The sequence below is a fragment of the Zalophus californianus genome, chromosome 10 (genome assembly GCF_009762305.2).
Source record: "Zalophus californianus isolate mZalCal1 chromosome 10, mZalCal1.pri.v2, whole genome shotgun sequence".
NCBI lineage: Eukaryota > Metazoa > Chordata > Mammalia > Carnivora > Otariidae > Zalophus > Zalophus californianus.
The window spans coordinates 89,347,773-89,363,067 of record NC_045604.1 but is presented as its reverse complement, the minus strand read 5'-3'; the positions used below and the strand labels follow the sequence as shown (position 1 = coordinate 89,363,067).

Genomic DNA, 15,295 nt, shown 5'->3' with positions numbered 1-15,295 from the left:
TTTGATAATTTGCTAGAATGGCCCACAGAACTCAGGGACACGCTTATTTCTATGAACTGGTTTATTGTGTAAAAGGGATATGATAAAGGATACAGATAAACAGCCAGACGAGGAGATACATAGGGTAAGGTCTGAAAGGAGTGCGGGAGCTTCTGTCCCCCACAGGGTTGGGATTCATCATTCTGGAAGCTCTCCAAACTCCGTAGTTTAGGGATTTTTATGGAGGTTTCATCACGGAGGCATGATTGATTATTAACTCAGATCTCCAGCCCTGGGATGGGGCTGAAAGTAATAAGCTTCTAATCGTGGTTTGGTCTGTCGGGTGACCATCCCCCATCCAGGAGCCCACCAAGAGTTTCCTCATTAGAATAAAAGATGCTCCTATCAGGAAATTACAGGAGTTTTAGAAGCTTTGCATCAGGAACCAAGAGCAGAGACCAAATATATATTCCTTATTATGTCACACTCTGTGATTCCATTTAATGAAATTCAAGAACAAACGAAACTGACCTATGGGAATAGAAATCAGAACAGAGATGGTGTTTGTGGGAGGCAGGATTGGCTGGGAAGGGGCACAGAGAACTATCTGAGGGTGATGGAAACGTTTCCTCTCTTGATTGGGGTTTGGGTTCATGGGTGTACACATTTGTCCAAATTCATAGAACTATATTCTTGAGATTTATACATTTCAGTATATCCAATGTAACTTTTATTTTTATTTATTTTTAAAGATTTACTTATTTATTTGAAAGAGAGAGTGCACGCTTGAGCAGGGGGAGGGGCAGAGGGAGAGGGAGAATCCCAAGCAGACTCCACACTGAGCACGGAGCCCGACATGGGGCTCGCTCTCATGACCCTGAGATCATGATCTGAGCCAAAATCAAGAGTCGGACTCTTAACTGACTGAGCCACCCAGACGCCCCTCCACTGTAATTTGTGAAACATTAATTACAAAAAGAAGAAAACTGGTGGACGCTTTGTCAGCAGCACAAATGGAGTGGCAACAATGAACATGCATGTTCTGAGGGAGAAATAAACCTTGCAGTGTGGGGACGGGGGAGCCTCAGCATGCCCAAAGTCAGGCTCTTCCCACCCGCTTGCCCACACCTCCAAATCTGCCCTTCCTCTGCTCCTCCTCTGAGTGGAAAGTGCCACCATCCTGTCCTCCCAGGTGCTCAACACAGAAGCCAAGGACTCGTCTTTCATCCCTTATCCCCCTCTCCCAGGCTGCACCCAGCTCTGATGAGTCTACCTCCAAATCCATCCACTTTGTTCCATCTGCATCTCAGATACCCCGAGGTCGGGCCTCGCCATCTTGCACCTTGATGACTGTGGTCACTTCTTTCTGGTGGTTCTCAAATTCACCTCCTTCAAATGGGTCTCTTCGCTGGATCCAGGGTGATCTTCTAAATGGAATATGATCATACCATGCCCTCTTTAAAGTCTTTTTTTTTTTAAGATTTATTTATTGGGGGGGGCAGACAGAGAGGGAGAGAGAATCTCAAGCAGACCTCTCTCTGAGCTCAGAGCCCAACACAGGTCTCCATCTCACGAGTCTGAGATCATGATCTGAGGCAAAACCAAGAGTCGGAGCTTAACGACTTTGCCACCCAGAGACCCTACCCTAAAGCCTTTCACTCTCAGAATCAGCTCTGACCTCTTAAGACAGTTTGCCTGGTCTTTCTCGCCTTTGGGCTGCATCCCGTGCCACATCTACCTTATGCTCTGTGCTCCAGCCAGACTAAACAGTGTTTGCTTCTTCAAGTGTGTCTGGCTTTCTGCTCCATTAATGCTGTTTCTGCTGCTGACATCAAGTTGTTTACCTGGAGAACTTCAGAATATCCTTGACACAGGGTGGGGGCCCCAGTCCCTGCTGTGGTGTAGATTCTTTGAACATCCAAGCTTGTTTTTCTCCCTGATTGATCCCCGGCATCTAGAGCATCACCTGGCACGTAGCAGGTACTCCATGAGTATTTTTTGAATGAATGACTCTTTCCCAATATTCAAAACCCCGAAAAAATGTTTGTTTCCTCCCTGTCTTTAAAAGACAACTGAATAGGGGCAGCTGGGTAGCTCAGTTGGTGGAGAGTCCGACTCTTGATTTTGGCTCAGGTCATGATCTCGGGGTCCTGAAATTGAGCCCCGTGTTGGGCTCCATGCTTAGCATGGAGTCTGCTTCTCCCTCTCCCTCTGCTCCTCCCCCTACCTTTCTCTCTCTCTGGAATAAATAAGTAAAATCCTTTAAAAAAAAAAAAAGACAACTGAATAATAAGACAACTATAATAGCTGCCATTCACTGAGCACCTACTATGTGCTAGGAATAGTGCTAAGAACTCCGAGATACGTTCTCTCATGTCCTGATCTCCATTTGCTTGAACAGGTTTAGAAATGTTCATTCACGAAAAACAAGTAAGTGCCTACTCTGTGCTGGGTACCGCTCTAGACACCAGGGAAAGGAGAATAAGAGACAAAATCCTTGACCCCATGGAGCTTATGTCCTAGTGTGAGGACGAAGACGAGGAATTGAGAAATAAGTTAATCCTGGATTTGTAGGATTGTGATAAGAGATATGGAGAAAAATAAGTAAGGGGAATGAGGATTGCTGAGAGCTTCTGCATATTGGTGTTGGGAAAGACTGTGTTTTTTTTTTTTTTTTCCAAGATTTTATTTATTTGAGAAAGAGCAGGGAGAGGAGCAGAGGGAGAGGGACAAGCTCAGTGCAGAGCCCGATGCAGGGCACGATCCCACGACCCTGAGATCATGACCTGAGCCGAAAGCAATCTGACGCTTAACCGAATGAGCCACCCAGGCACCCCAGGAAAGGCCGTCTTACCCAAAGTGAGGAAGCTCTGGGAAAGAACTCCAGGCACAGGGGACAGCAAGTGCAAAGGCTCAGGGGCAAGGGCGCATTTGGTGCTTTCAGAGAACAGCAATGAGGCCAGGGCAATGCAAGGAGAAGAGATCAAAATCAGAGAAGGTACAGAGGGGCCGGGACATCTCTGGCCTTTGGCCTTTTCTCTGAGAGAGATGCTGAAGCTTGGGATGTCTGGGTGGAGGAGTGTCCTGAGCTGATGACTCCCTCAGGATTACATCACTTATCCATACTAGAGTCAGGATTCTAACCCTAGAGGCGACTCCAGAAACAAAGTCCTTCCTGGCGGCTGCAGGTTTCACTGCTCACCTCCTCTAATCTCATCATTGCAGGGAATCTGCTACCATTCTGAGTTGCTGTTCTGCTGCTCACAGCAGCGAGACCCTGCCCTACTGCACTGAGGACCGACATGGGCCTCACCCATCCACTTATCCACATGGCAGGAAGCTGTGTTAGTTGTTAGGGAAGTTGCGGAGATAGAGTCTGCACCTTCACAGAGCTTCCAGTGTGTTGGGGGAACAAGGGAACAGTTACCATCCAGTATAAATGGGAAGTGAGACTGATGAAGGAAACAAATAGGGACACTTAATTCAGACAGACAATCAAGGAAGGCTCCCCTGGGGAAGTGAAAATGTGAAGCAAGGGGAACTCGGTTGGCAAGGAGGAGACAATAGCCATCCCGAAAGCAGCAAGAGCAGGTGCAAAGGCCCTGAGGTGGGATGTGAAAGGAGAATGAATCTGAATTACAGGGAAAGGTCCAAGAAGTGAGGAGGTTGGAGAACCTGGGGAATACTGGGCCATGTAGACCAGTGAAAGCACCAAGGGCTTTAGCCCAAACCTAAGGAGTCACAACTGAAGCATTTTAAGCAGGTGGTGACTTGGTTGGGTATGAAGAAGTGGAAGCTCACTCTGGTTGCATGCAAAGCCCAGTGAGGCGAGAACCAAGGTGGGCTGTCTAGGTGCAACATGACAGGTGGTGGTAAAGATGGAAGGCAGGTGAATTCTAGAGACAGCGAGGAGGAAGAAAGGACTCTTCCCCATGGTGGCTGAGGCATGATGGATAAAAGAGAAACAGGGGTATCAAGGGTGGCTCCCAGGTTTCGGGCTTGCAGAGCAGATGTTGGCAATGTTTTTCATTGAGATGCAGGCCAGGGGACGGAGCGACCTGCGGGAACCACAGCTCACGGCAGGTTCCTGTGGCTTCTTCCAAGGGCACCCTCAAACCCTAATGATGTTTTCTGTGTGCTTCCTCTGCCAGAGGGCCAAGATCAGCCAGGGGACCAAGGCTCCAGAAGAAAAGACGACCAACACCATATCCAAACTTGACAACAATGGGAACAGAGACCGAATGAAACTGACCGATTTTAACTTCCTGATGGTGCTCGGGAAAGGAAGCTTTGGCAAGGTACGGTATGGTGTGGGGGCTGCACCCACTCCAGAACGACAGGTAACAAGGCAGGCACATTTGCTGTTCATATGGGGCTTACATTCCAGTGAGGGAGATAATAAAAAGGAAACAGACACTACGCTACAGTTTGTAACGAAAACTGTGAAGAAAATGAATAGTGTGCTGTGGGCCACAAACAAATCAAGAGGAGATCCACTTAGACCATCAGAGGAGGTGAACCCTGAACTAGCTATCCATGCCAAGAGCTAGGAATGAATGTTGCCAGCAGAGAGAATAGCAAGTGCCGAGTTCCTAGGGTAGAGAACGGCTTGGTACCTTCTAGGGACCATCAGAGGGTGTTGGGGCCAAAATGTCATGAGTATGGCGAGGTTGTAGGACGTGAGATTGTAGAGATGGGCAGGGGCCTGATCCTGCAAAGCCTTGTGAGCTGTGATGAAAAGTTTGGATTTTATCCACTGTGCAGTGGGGAGCCATTGAAAGTTTTTGAGCTGAGAAGTGACACAATCCGATGTGCCTTTTGGAAAAGATCACTTTTGCAGCGAAGAATGGAAGCCATTCCTTTCAGACAGTAACGGATTTGAAGGATGACCCGGGGACTCGTAGACTGGTTCTGGATGCTTTTATAGATACTAGGAGACACTGTTTTACTGAAGTCGAGATTGTGTTATAAGTATTCCTGAGTTGTTTAGTGTTGTTTTGAGTCTTTTAATCCCTTGGTGTGCCACAAATATGTCTCATATAAATCTTATACCATGAACTCAAGTGTACAAAAAATATAAATTTCTTCTCCATCTCGGTAGCCCAGGCCCCCAGTCTGGGACTTTTCCTGGAGTTGTTCTTACCTGGCTCCTCCCCTGGTCGTGTGAAACCCATTCACGAATCCTAACAGATCCTTTGCCAAAGCAGGCCACGCATTTACTGACTTCCTTCTGTCATCACAAATGCAGCCCTAATCTAAACCCGCATACCCCCTGAGCTCCTGCAGAATTTCCTAACTGGCTTTCCTGCTTTCACTCTTGTTACCTGTAATCAATACACTTCCATTTAGCAGCACGAGTCATTTTGTCAAAGTTCCATTAGGTCAAGGCACTCCCCTGATTAAAACTCCCCGATGACTTCCCATCACATCAAATAAATTTCATACTACATTCTTGGCTTACATTGCTCTTTACAATCTGATCCGGGTTCTCTGCCCGGTGACTTTCTTTTTCTTGCCCCTGTCACCCACAGTGTTCTGGCCAGGGTGGTCCTTGGGTTTTTGAAACATACAAATCTCCTTTCTCTCTTAGAGCTTCTGTGATGCTATTTCCTTTATTCTTTGCATGGCTGGCTCTTTCCTGTAATTCCCATCACAACCTAGACAACACCTCTTCTGAGAAGTCTTCCCTAACCACCTCCTCAGCCATGCATTCATTCCCCATTATATTCTGCTCTCTCCTAGCAGCCATCACCAGATGGTATCTGTTTTGTTTTTTGGTTTGTCTCTCTTCTAAGAACTGAGCCCCACAAGAGGGGGACCTTCTCTGTCCTATTCACCACGGTACTTCCAATGCCTATGGATTGCATCCATTCAGGGCCTGGGCAGAATGCACGATTTTCTCTGTCTGTGGGTCACACGGTCATCTGCTGAGAAGGAATAAGGGATCTGAATGATGGCCCCGAGTTTGCAGAGCTTGGGCATGAAATGGGAATGACAGCAGGAATACACAGCAAGATTACTGAGAAGATCTCTAAAGTTGGTGATAGAAGTGGTCCATGCCTCTGTGTGATTTTTGCCAGCACCTTTGAGCAGCTGGGTGTGGACATGGGGAAGTGGGTGGCAGGTTTGAGCTGAGGGGGAGATTAGCAGGATTGGTGAGCCAGAAGGTTAATAGAGAGTCAAGGATTCTGGGAAGAGAGTTGCCCACTGCAGATCCAACAGGACCTTGTAGTGGGTGATCAGTAAGAGTGTATTGGATAAATGAATAAAAATGGCATCTAGACCAGGCTGGAAAGAAAGTTGGGGAAGGAAGAGGGCCATAACCTCGGGTGGGAAAGAAGGAGTCTAGAAGCCGAGGGAGGAATAAAACAAACGGGTGAGGTCAAGAGATTTCAAGTGCTAGGAAGACTGGGGGCATTTAGAGTCCAAACATGGGTGGGTTGCTGTGATGATAAGGACGGACACGGCCTAAAGGAAGAAGGGGTTCTAATTATATGGGCCTGTTGGGGAGTTTGTAGAAATTAAATTATATTTTTAATAAGTGACGTATTCATGTGGCTTGTAATTAAAATTATATTGAGAGGATAAACATTGAGACATCTGCTCCCACCCAAATCCACACCTTTCTGTGCCTGGTCACCGCAGCTGCGGTCCAGAGGCAACCATTCTGTTCATTTAATTTGCATATTTCTGGTTCCCATGTGCTAATTTAACACACATAAATATGCAGTTTTACTCTTGCCCTTGTTACCTCAAGGGTTCGCATCCTCTACACCGAGTTCTGCACCTTTCCAGTCACTTGACAACATAGGTTGGAGAGTTTTTGATTGAGGAATGAAAGTGCCAGAAGGATCCTATGGAAAGGATCAGGATTGGGAGGAGGGTGGAGAAGTGAGAGAATGGGTCATCAGGGAACAGTGAGGAAATGAGAGCAAATAGATCGTATGTTTCCATGGAAACCGTTACAATAATTGAGATTTCTATTCCAGGCTGGGGATGTGGCCTCAAACAAATCACAGATGAGAACAACAGTATGTCATGAGAGCCAGACAGAATCACAAAAAACCTTGATAATCCTTTAAAACAGAGCGTAATCCTTTGCAACTCCAGTGTTGCCCACTGTGGTTTTAAATTAATGTGGTTTTTGTATTTGAATGCCTACTTTGAACATCCTGCGGTCTTGCTAGGTATAGAGATCGATCCGCTTAAACAGCGCACCACAGCACGGTAGTGGCTCTCCTCCTTGCAAAGAGGGGAGAGATTGGTCTTTGGGGTGATGTGTTCACCCCTCTCCTCCCCCAGGTCTGCTGGATCAGATCTGGCCCCCAAAAATGTGCTCTTAAGCACCGTCATCGTTTGTGGGGCAACTAGGGAGTGACACATGCCTTTTGCTAAGACCTGTGGGGATAGAACACGGCGAAGTAGGCATGAAGGCCGTTGAGTTCCAAACAAGTAAGCCCCATTTCAAAAACTCTGAAATGAAGGACAATTTGGAGAGTTTACTTTCCTGAACAGGTGGGAGTGTTTACCCGGGAGTGTTATCTTGCCAGAGCAGGGGCTCTTGGCATGTCTGGCTGACTTACAGATCGATGCCTTCTAGAACTTTTGTAATGGAGCATTCAAATGTATTCCTCATTTATAATTTAATGTTTGTTTTTCTAGTTTTATCCTTTGTGCTCTATTTTTTTATGCATTCATTCATTCTTACTGAGGTCTAACTGCCATATAACATTAATTCCAGATATACAATGTAATGATTCAATATTTGTATATATTGTGAAATGATCACCACAGTTAAGTCTGGTTAACACTGGTCCCCATCCAGAGTTAAATTTTTTTTTTCGTATGATGAGTTTTACTCTCTATTTTCAATGATCCCTTGAATCTTTGTCTTCAGCTTTACCAACCATTACACTTTTCAAGAATTCAAACTCTGTGGTTTTCAAGGGATTACTGGAGATAGAATTATGCTCCAAATATATAAATTGGGCAACTACGTACTGCCCCAATTGATTGCATAAGTGCACCTTATAAGGTAAACACAGTAAGTACTTGATGAAGTATGTACAGAGCACAAATACAACTCTCTACATCATAAACCTGAATCTTCTAATCCAGAAATCCTGCCACAATAAACATTTAATTAATGCTAGTATTGCCTGCCTTCTGAGACTTCAGATGTGCTTGTGATTTATATGACCCAAATAATTTTGAAAAGTTATGCCAAGACGTTTGAATGGAGTCTCTTATTCTTTTATATTCTTTTATATTCCTGACTCTTGCCTATGGAAGGTCCTGTGTGTAATGGAGTGGGGAGCAAGAGGAGGGCAGGTGTATGCTGTGGTGGACATCGATCTAACATAAAGAAGTTCAAATCCAACAGCACAAAAGTCTATGTAAAAGATGTGTCATGGAAGATGATTGGTAATAGAAAAAGAATGAAAATCATTCAAGTGTTCATCAATAATATGAAAGTTAAATATCTCATGGTATATCCATGATATATTCAAAAGAATGAGGTCTCTCTTATCTTCGTCTGTCTGCCTGTCTATCATCAGGGAAAGATATTCATGACACAGTAGCAATTAAAACAGAAGCAAATCATAGAGCATTATGGTTAATAATATAAAATATAATATACATAGCATAATTCTTTTCATGTAATACACTCATGGTCCCTACACTCATTGAACTTTTCTCCCAATATTTTATTGTGAAAAAAGCACTTTGAATATAGAAAAGTTGAAAGAGTTATACAGTAACATCCATAATACCCACTACCTAGATCCTACAATTAGCATCTGACCGGTTCTGTTTTATCACACATCTATCCATCTGTTTGTCTCTGTCAACCCATTTTTTTAAAAGACATTATTTATTTATTTGAGAGAGAGAGAGAGAGTGAGCACGAGCAGGGGGCAGGCAGAGGGAGAGGGACAAGCAGACTCTCTGCTGCGTGGGGAGTCTGACGCGGGGCTGAACCCAAGGACCCTGAGATCATGGCCTGAGCTGAAGTCAGACCCTTAACTGACTGAGCCACCCAGGTACCCCGCTGTCAACCCATTTTTAATACATTTCAAAGCAAGTGGCAGACACTGCTACACTTTACCCCTAAGTGCTTCTGCATACATATCATTTAACCAGAATTCAATATTTGATTTTGGTCATTTTTAAGGTAAAATTTACACACAACAAAATGTACAAAGCAGTGTATCATTCTGTGAGTTTTTTAAAAATGCGTACTTTAAAATGCAGTGGGGAGCTAAACATTAGGACATCACACTAATAGATGTAATGTGCAACTGTGGTGTTTGATGTGCACTGTGAGAGCCTGCGGGTGTGGGCCTTGGCCCTAGTTGGAAGTCAGTGAAGGCTTCTGTGAGAAAGTGGCTCTTGGACTATATCTGAAGGATGAGTTAAGTTAGCTTTGCAAAGTGGAGGCAGGGGAGTCGATGAAAATCTCAGAAGGTCTCTTCTTCCTGACCCCACCTTCGAGCCAGGCTTGGTTGGTCTGTGTGGTGGGCAGGGCACCTGAGCTCCTTTAATAATTAGGGTAGATTCACCTGCCGTAACAAGTAGACCCCCAAAAGTACACTGGCTCTGACACAATGGAAGCTTAATTTTCATTCATATGATAGTCTGAGATGGGTGTTCCTGACCTCACCCACTCTCTCCATATGGTGGTTAAGGGACCCAGGTTCCTTCCATCTTATATGACTCCATTAATCTCTACTGCCTTGTTTTTGTCTACATTCAGAGGGCGGAGGGGGAGAAGTATGGAGGAGGTGCAAGCTGCTCCTTAAAAGTCTTGCTTTGGAAGTGGCACCCATCACTTCTGCCTACACTCTATTAGAATTTAGTCACATGGCCATGCTTCAGTGCAAGGGAGGCTGGGACAACAATTTTGGTGGAAAAGCTAGTAGCATCAACCACACTCCCTGCTTTTCGGCTCTGGATGGAATTTTTCTTGGGGACACAAAAGACCTTCTGAATTGAGACCTTAGGACTCCCAGGTGATCATGCTCCACAAACAAAAAACTTCAAACTCCTCTTTCTTGGTGACATTTCCTTGTGTTCAAATCATGGAATATGCCAGGTGTTAGTCCTGCTTTTCCTGAAGCATAGCGTAAGCCAGGAATAAATCAAGTAGGAAGAAGTCGGCAGCTTATGAAATTAAAAGGAAAAAGTGGAAAGTCCTTAGAAACTGGGTGTCCAGGTATAGGTGTTATGTCTTCAAAAAGTCCCATCCAGGTCTGTTGCTCTGTATGCATCTAAGAAAGTTTAAAATAAAAACCTGAGAGGTGAGACACCATTCAGCTTCCTCTCTGAGTGCTTGACTTTCCTGGAATAATGCCCAGGGGGTTGGTGACATTGGTGTCTGAGCGTCACTGTGGAGGCTACTTGAGGGTTAGGAAGCTACTTGAAGGATGAGCCCCTTCCAGTAAGGTACCCCTAGAGACTTGGAACGTTTGTGTCACTGTCCAAGGTGCTGATGTCAATCCCTTTGGCTCAAAATTCAGACTGTACAACAGCATTGAGTACAGCCTTGGCTGAGTTTCCCAGATACTCGTTCATTCATGCACATGTTTATTTTTTTCTGTCATGTGTATACCTCCTTACTATCTTAAATATTTTTCTTTAAATAGATTTAGCTTCCTTTTCTTCTCTTAGCATTGCCTTAAAAAAAAAGAATATATATAAAATCACAGGTTTGATCTACCACTTGTATATTTATTTTAATACGTTTTAGGAGAATTTATTAAAAGAAGATTGCTTTTGTCCTTGTACTGCTGATGGTACAAGTACCCCGTTTTGTGAAAAACTGTCTTAAAGATCTTATGTTCACACAAGAATTTGGCACTTCAATTACTATTGTTATTTTTTGAGAACATGAGGTCTTTTCCTTCTTTTTTCTGTGTGTATCTGGAAGGTACAGAAAGTGTCTGATCTTCCCTGTCCTCCACGTCCTTTCCTTTAGATGAGAAGCATGCTCAATATTTCCTCTATCCTTAGAAATCTTTCCTGTGATCTTGACTCTCCCTTCTCCATTCTTTACCCACTGAATATATCCAGAGACTGAAACTACCCTTTTTAGATTTGCCGTCTCCATTTCCTGTCCACCCACGCCATATCCTTTTGCACTATGACTTCTACCCTCAGCAGATTCTGAAACACAGGTCTCCCAGTTTTTATCAGTGATCTCCTGGCTTCTTCCTCTCTGGATTTGAGCACAAGACATGGTCGCTACTTATGACAGCAGAGGGCAGACATGAGGGAAAGGAACTGGGACTGAGACTGGAACCCACGCCCCATCCCCAGGAGAAGTCCTCACTTTTATAAGCTGCTCGCCGACAGGCATAATTAAGGATTCGTTCAGTTGGATAAGTATTGAGCAGCTATGATGTGCCAGGCACTCTTCTAGGTGCACAGGAAATGGCTGTGAACAAAACAGACAAAAGTATCTGCCTTCATGGGACATCTGTTCTATGGTGGTGATGGTGGTGATGATACCATCTAACACTTGAGTCTCTACTATACGCCAAGCTCTGTTGTAAGAGCTTCTATGTATTGGCTCACACTTCCGCTATAGCGTGGCTGCTGTTATTCCCATCTACAGAGGAAATGAGAGACAGGACATTAAAGTAACTTGCTAAAGTCACACAGGTGGTCAGTGGTGTTTGACAGACCGAGTTTGGTTTAGATACATGTGCTCTTGATTGCTTGATACTTAACACCTGCATTGCTGGTCCCAACAGTGGTCACCTCGCCACGTCATGGACATATTCTAGGAGGTTAACAGTGTTCCCTCTTATTTTCTCATTTCCCCCCTCTCTTCTTTTTCCCTCTGAGTATAAACAGAGTTTGTGTGCCTCGGTTGTACTCTGAGCCTCTGCCATTAGACAAAGTGCATGCCCATAGTGACGGAAGGCTCCAGATTGCTTGCTCTCCCCCATCACTCTGCCGTCAATCACCTATCCATGTGCAGATGCTCATGGGACCTGTGAACTATCACAGGGATTCCTGAGAAGGCTCATGACAATGGACTCCCCCTTCCAGCCCTGCCCTTCTCCCCTCTCTGTGGATCTTGCCTGGTGGGATCCTCCAGGCCAGGGGAGGCATCTCTAGTGTGTGCAGTAACTCCTCAGCTGGTTCCTTTTCAGCCCTTGACCTCCATTTCTCCTAACCTGCACCCACTCTTCACCCCGTCCTCCCTCTCCAATTCCACACACCCCATCCCCATTGTCTCCAACTTTGATGGAGCTCATAGGAATTGCCTGGGACCAGGCTATGGATTTACATGCATTACATCATATGAATTCTCACCTCAACCCTGCACGGTAGTTACTGACATTAACCCTATTATACATACATGGACATTGTAATCACAAAGGTTGAATAGCCTTCCCAAGACCACACAGCGGGAAGGAGGCAGGACCAGGACTTGAAAGTAGGTTTTGTGATTCCTGTTGCCTCTTTCCATCTTGGTCAGCATTTGTCTCTGCTTTAAGGTCCACTCATCTCCACCCAACTGCTAGTCTGGTCTTTTTTGAATCAGCAGTTTCAAAACTGCTACAGAGCTGCTTAATGGCATTTGTGGGTCCCTCCTTCTGCTGTGGAAAAAAAGTTAAAAATGATATTTTATGTGACTGCATTGGGATAAGGGCAAATATATTAATATAATACGTTAAAGCATTTTCTTCAACCTAAAAGCCCATTTTTTTTCTTGTGGTTTTAAAAGAAATTAAAATGCTTTCATGAGCCCCTAAAAAGAGTGTGTCCCCCCCAGGACTGTGATTCGTGTTCCTGCTAAAGTGGGTGCCAGTTGCCAACACGAGCACCCCAGCCGTGCATCCTCAGCAACCTCCAGCCTTCTCTTGCTGAAAGCCACCAGCGTGCTTAACTAGCATGAGCTTCAGGTTTGTGCACAAGAGAGCAATCCAGAGCTCCAAGCCCCAGACTACAGCGTCTTCTGCTGGAACCAAGCGCAGCCCTGAGTTAAGACAGGAAGAAATTGCCTGAGGAAATGAAAAAACAGTTTCGTTCAAACCCGTAACAAAGGCCTTTCCTAAGTCATTTGGAGCTCCTGATGTGGGAGTCTTTCCTAATTTTAATCTCATTAGGGATATGGAGCCACACACACACATACACGTACATACATTAGACGTGGTTATATAATCCTACAGACAAAAGTACTTTCCTTTCCTTGAACCTGCTTTGCTATCTTTTTGCACCATATGGTGAGTTCCTTTATCATATGGTTCACAGACAGCTCAAAGTCTTTGCTACCTGTTCCCTTAATCCTCTCCCAGGGAACCTTTTGACATTTGCTGTCTGATCTTGGATTCCTGCTTTCTCTTTGGTTCTCTCCCAATGATGGCACCTCCCTCCCAGCCCCCAGTCTTTCGCATGCAATTCTGATTGCAGCCTATTTTTGCCAACTCATCTTCCCGGATCCTGGCGAGGTCCTTCCACCTTCCTGATGTTTCTGTGTCTCTCCTCAGTGCAACGACTCGCTGTTCTTCCACAGCCCCTACCTTCACTCCTCAAAAGAGAGTCCATTAAACAAGATGTTACAAGGGTCCATTTTCCCTGACAAAATTACTGATGTTGAGGAAAAGGAAAGATCTGGAATTCAAGTTTTCTAAGCCTCTGCCCTGCTGCGAGCAGCTTGTCAAGCCAGAGTGAGCAAAGGGAGTCTTTATTAGGAAGACGTGGTGTGTTTCCGTGCATCTCATTGACACCCAAAGGCAGAAAGTGCAGCCGCAACAAGGAAGCTTCCAGGAAACCAACAACCATGGCATCCATCTTGGGAGGCCCCAGGCTGCCATCTCTGCTTCTTGCTACCGTCTCTCTCAATTCTCAATGTCTAGTACCCAAATGTAGACTCTGTTGGAATTTTAAGAGAAGCTGATGGGCCAGTGTGGCTCAGGGATCCCTATGATCCGTGAAAGCTATGGCCACAAGGAGTGAGGTCGCTTCTCCAGCCATCTGTCAGGAAGCACAATAGGAACAGACCCTCTGAAAGAAGAGGTGCAATGGGCGGTTTCTCTAAAAGAAGAAAGGAAATTGCTAACCTTTCTGGGGCACAGACCACAGTGGGAGTTTCTTTTAAGTCTGCGGTTTCTTGAACACGTTGCCTGACGCTTTGGGGAAAATAATGCAAAGTTAAATCGGGTCCTGCTACCAAAGGGCCAGCTAGAGCCTATTAACATGGAAACTCTGTCTCGGGCAATAATTCATGGCCACTGGTCCAATTACTGGGCTGTCATGGTTCCTGCCACCCTCCGCATATCCATCTAGACCGCATCTTTATGCGCTCTGCTTGTTCAGAAATGCACAGTCCTGTTAAGATGAATCCCTGGTTTCTAAAAGCATAACCCATAATTTTTTTCTACCACAAACACCATAGCAGAAACCTGTAGGTTGTCATTACCCAACACCCATGGTAAAAATTGCGGATGCACAAAGATGGGTAGTTAATAGGATTAAACATAGTTTGTCTCATTCCCCACCCCCCACCCCGCTCCTGCCCAATTCCACAGTTATGTCCTGACCTCATCGAAAACCACTGCAGAGATTGATGATACAGTTTGAGCACTGAGAACTTGTCTAAATGTTTTGTATGCATGGCTCATGGAAACTTCACAACCATCTTCCAAGTGGGTACTGTTGTTAGCTCCATTTTACAGATGAGGAAGTAGAGGCCGAGAGAGACAAGAGACTTGCAGATTCATGCAGCAGTGGATGCAGACTCGAACCCAGGGAGTCTGGCTCCTGAGTGCATAACCACTAAGCCACACACGGCCTAGCTGCACTCAAAGTGCTCCATTTCTGCCTCGGAGGAGCCCAGTTCTGTTAGCCTGTAACACCACCAGCAAAGGGAGGCTTGGGCACCCAGGGCAGATCAGATTATAGAGAAACAGGCTTCCCTTGTGCAACCTAATTGTTCAAATCAATGACGGACCCTTAAGGGTTTCACTGCATTTTCTTTTGGTAAAAGGCATCAATTATTGGTTTGTTTTCCCCAGGAACCATCTAAAAAAAAAAAACCAGTCAAATTAAATCTGCTTGTATTTTAACCATCTAGCCTTGTCAAATATAACGTATGATTCAAAGACAATTGATGGAGCATCCATGTCACGAGTATTGATTTTGCCTCAAAAGAGCACTACAATAAGTAGAGTTGATGCCTATCAATTATCATTACCGATTCTATGATATCAGTAATTAGAAGTGAGACAGCCCAGGGTTTGGAAATTTTTGCATTTCTTATGACAACCCAATTAAACAAAAAAAATTGTTTTAATTAAATCCA

General features: G+C 44.9%; 1 protein-coding gene across 2 annotated transcripts in view; it reads left to right on the top strand.

Annotated features, from left to right (window-relative positions):
• PRKCB (protein kinase C beta) overlaps positions 1-15,295 on the top strand; it is a 317,939-nt gene that overhangs the window by 229,345 nt on the left and 73,299 nt on the right. For both annotated transcript variants that reach the window (XM_027611157.2, XM_027611156.2), the window contains exon 9: positions 4,131-4,277. In XM_027611157.2, the coding sequence (XP_027466958.2) occupies positions 4,131-4,277 (147 nt within the window). The remainder of the gene's footprint in view (positions 1-4,130; positions 4,278-15,295) is intronic.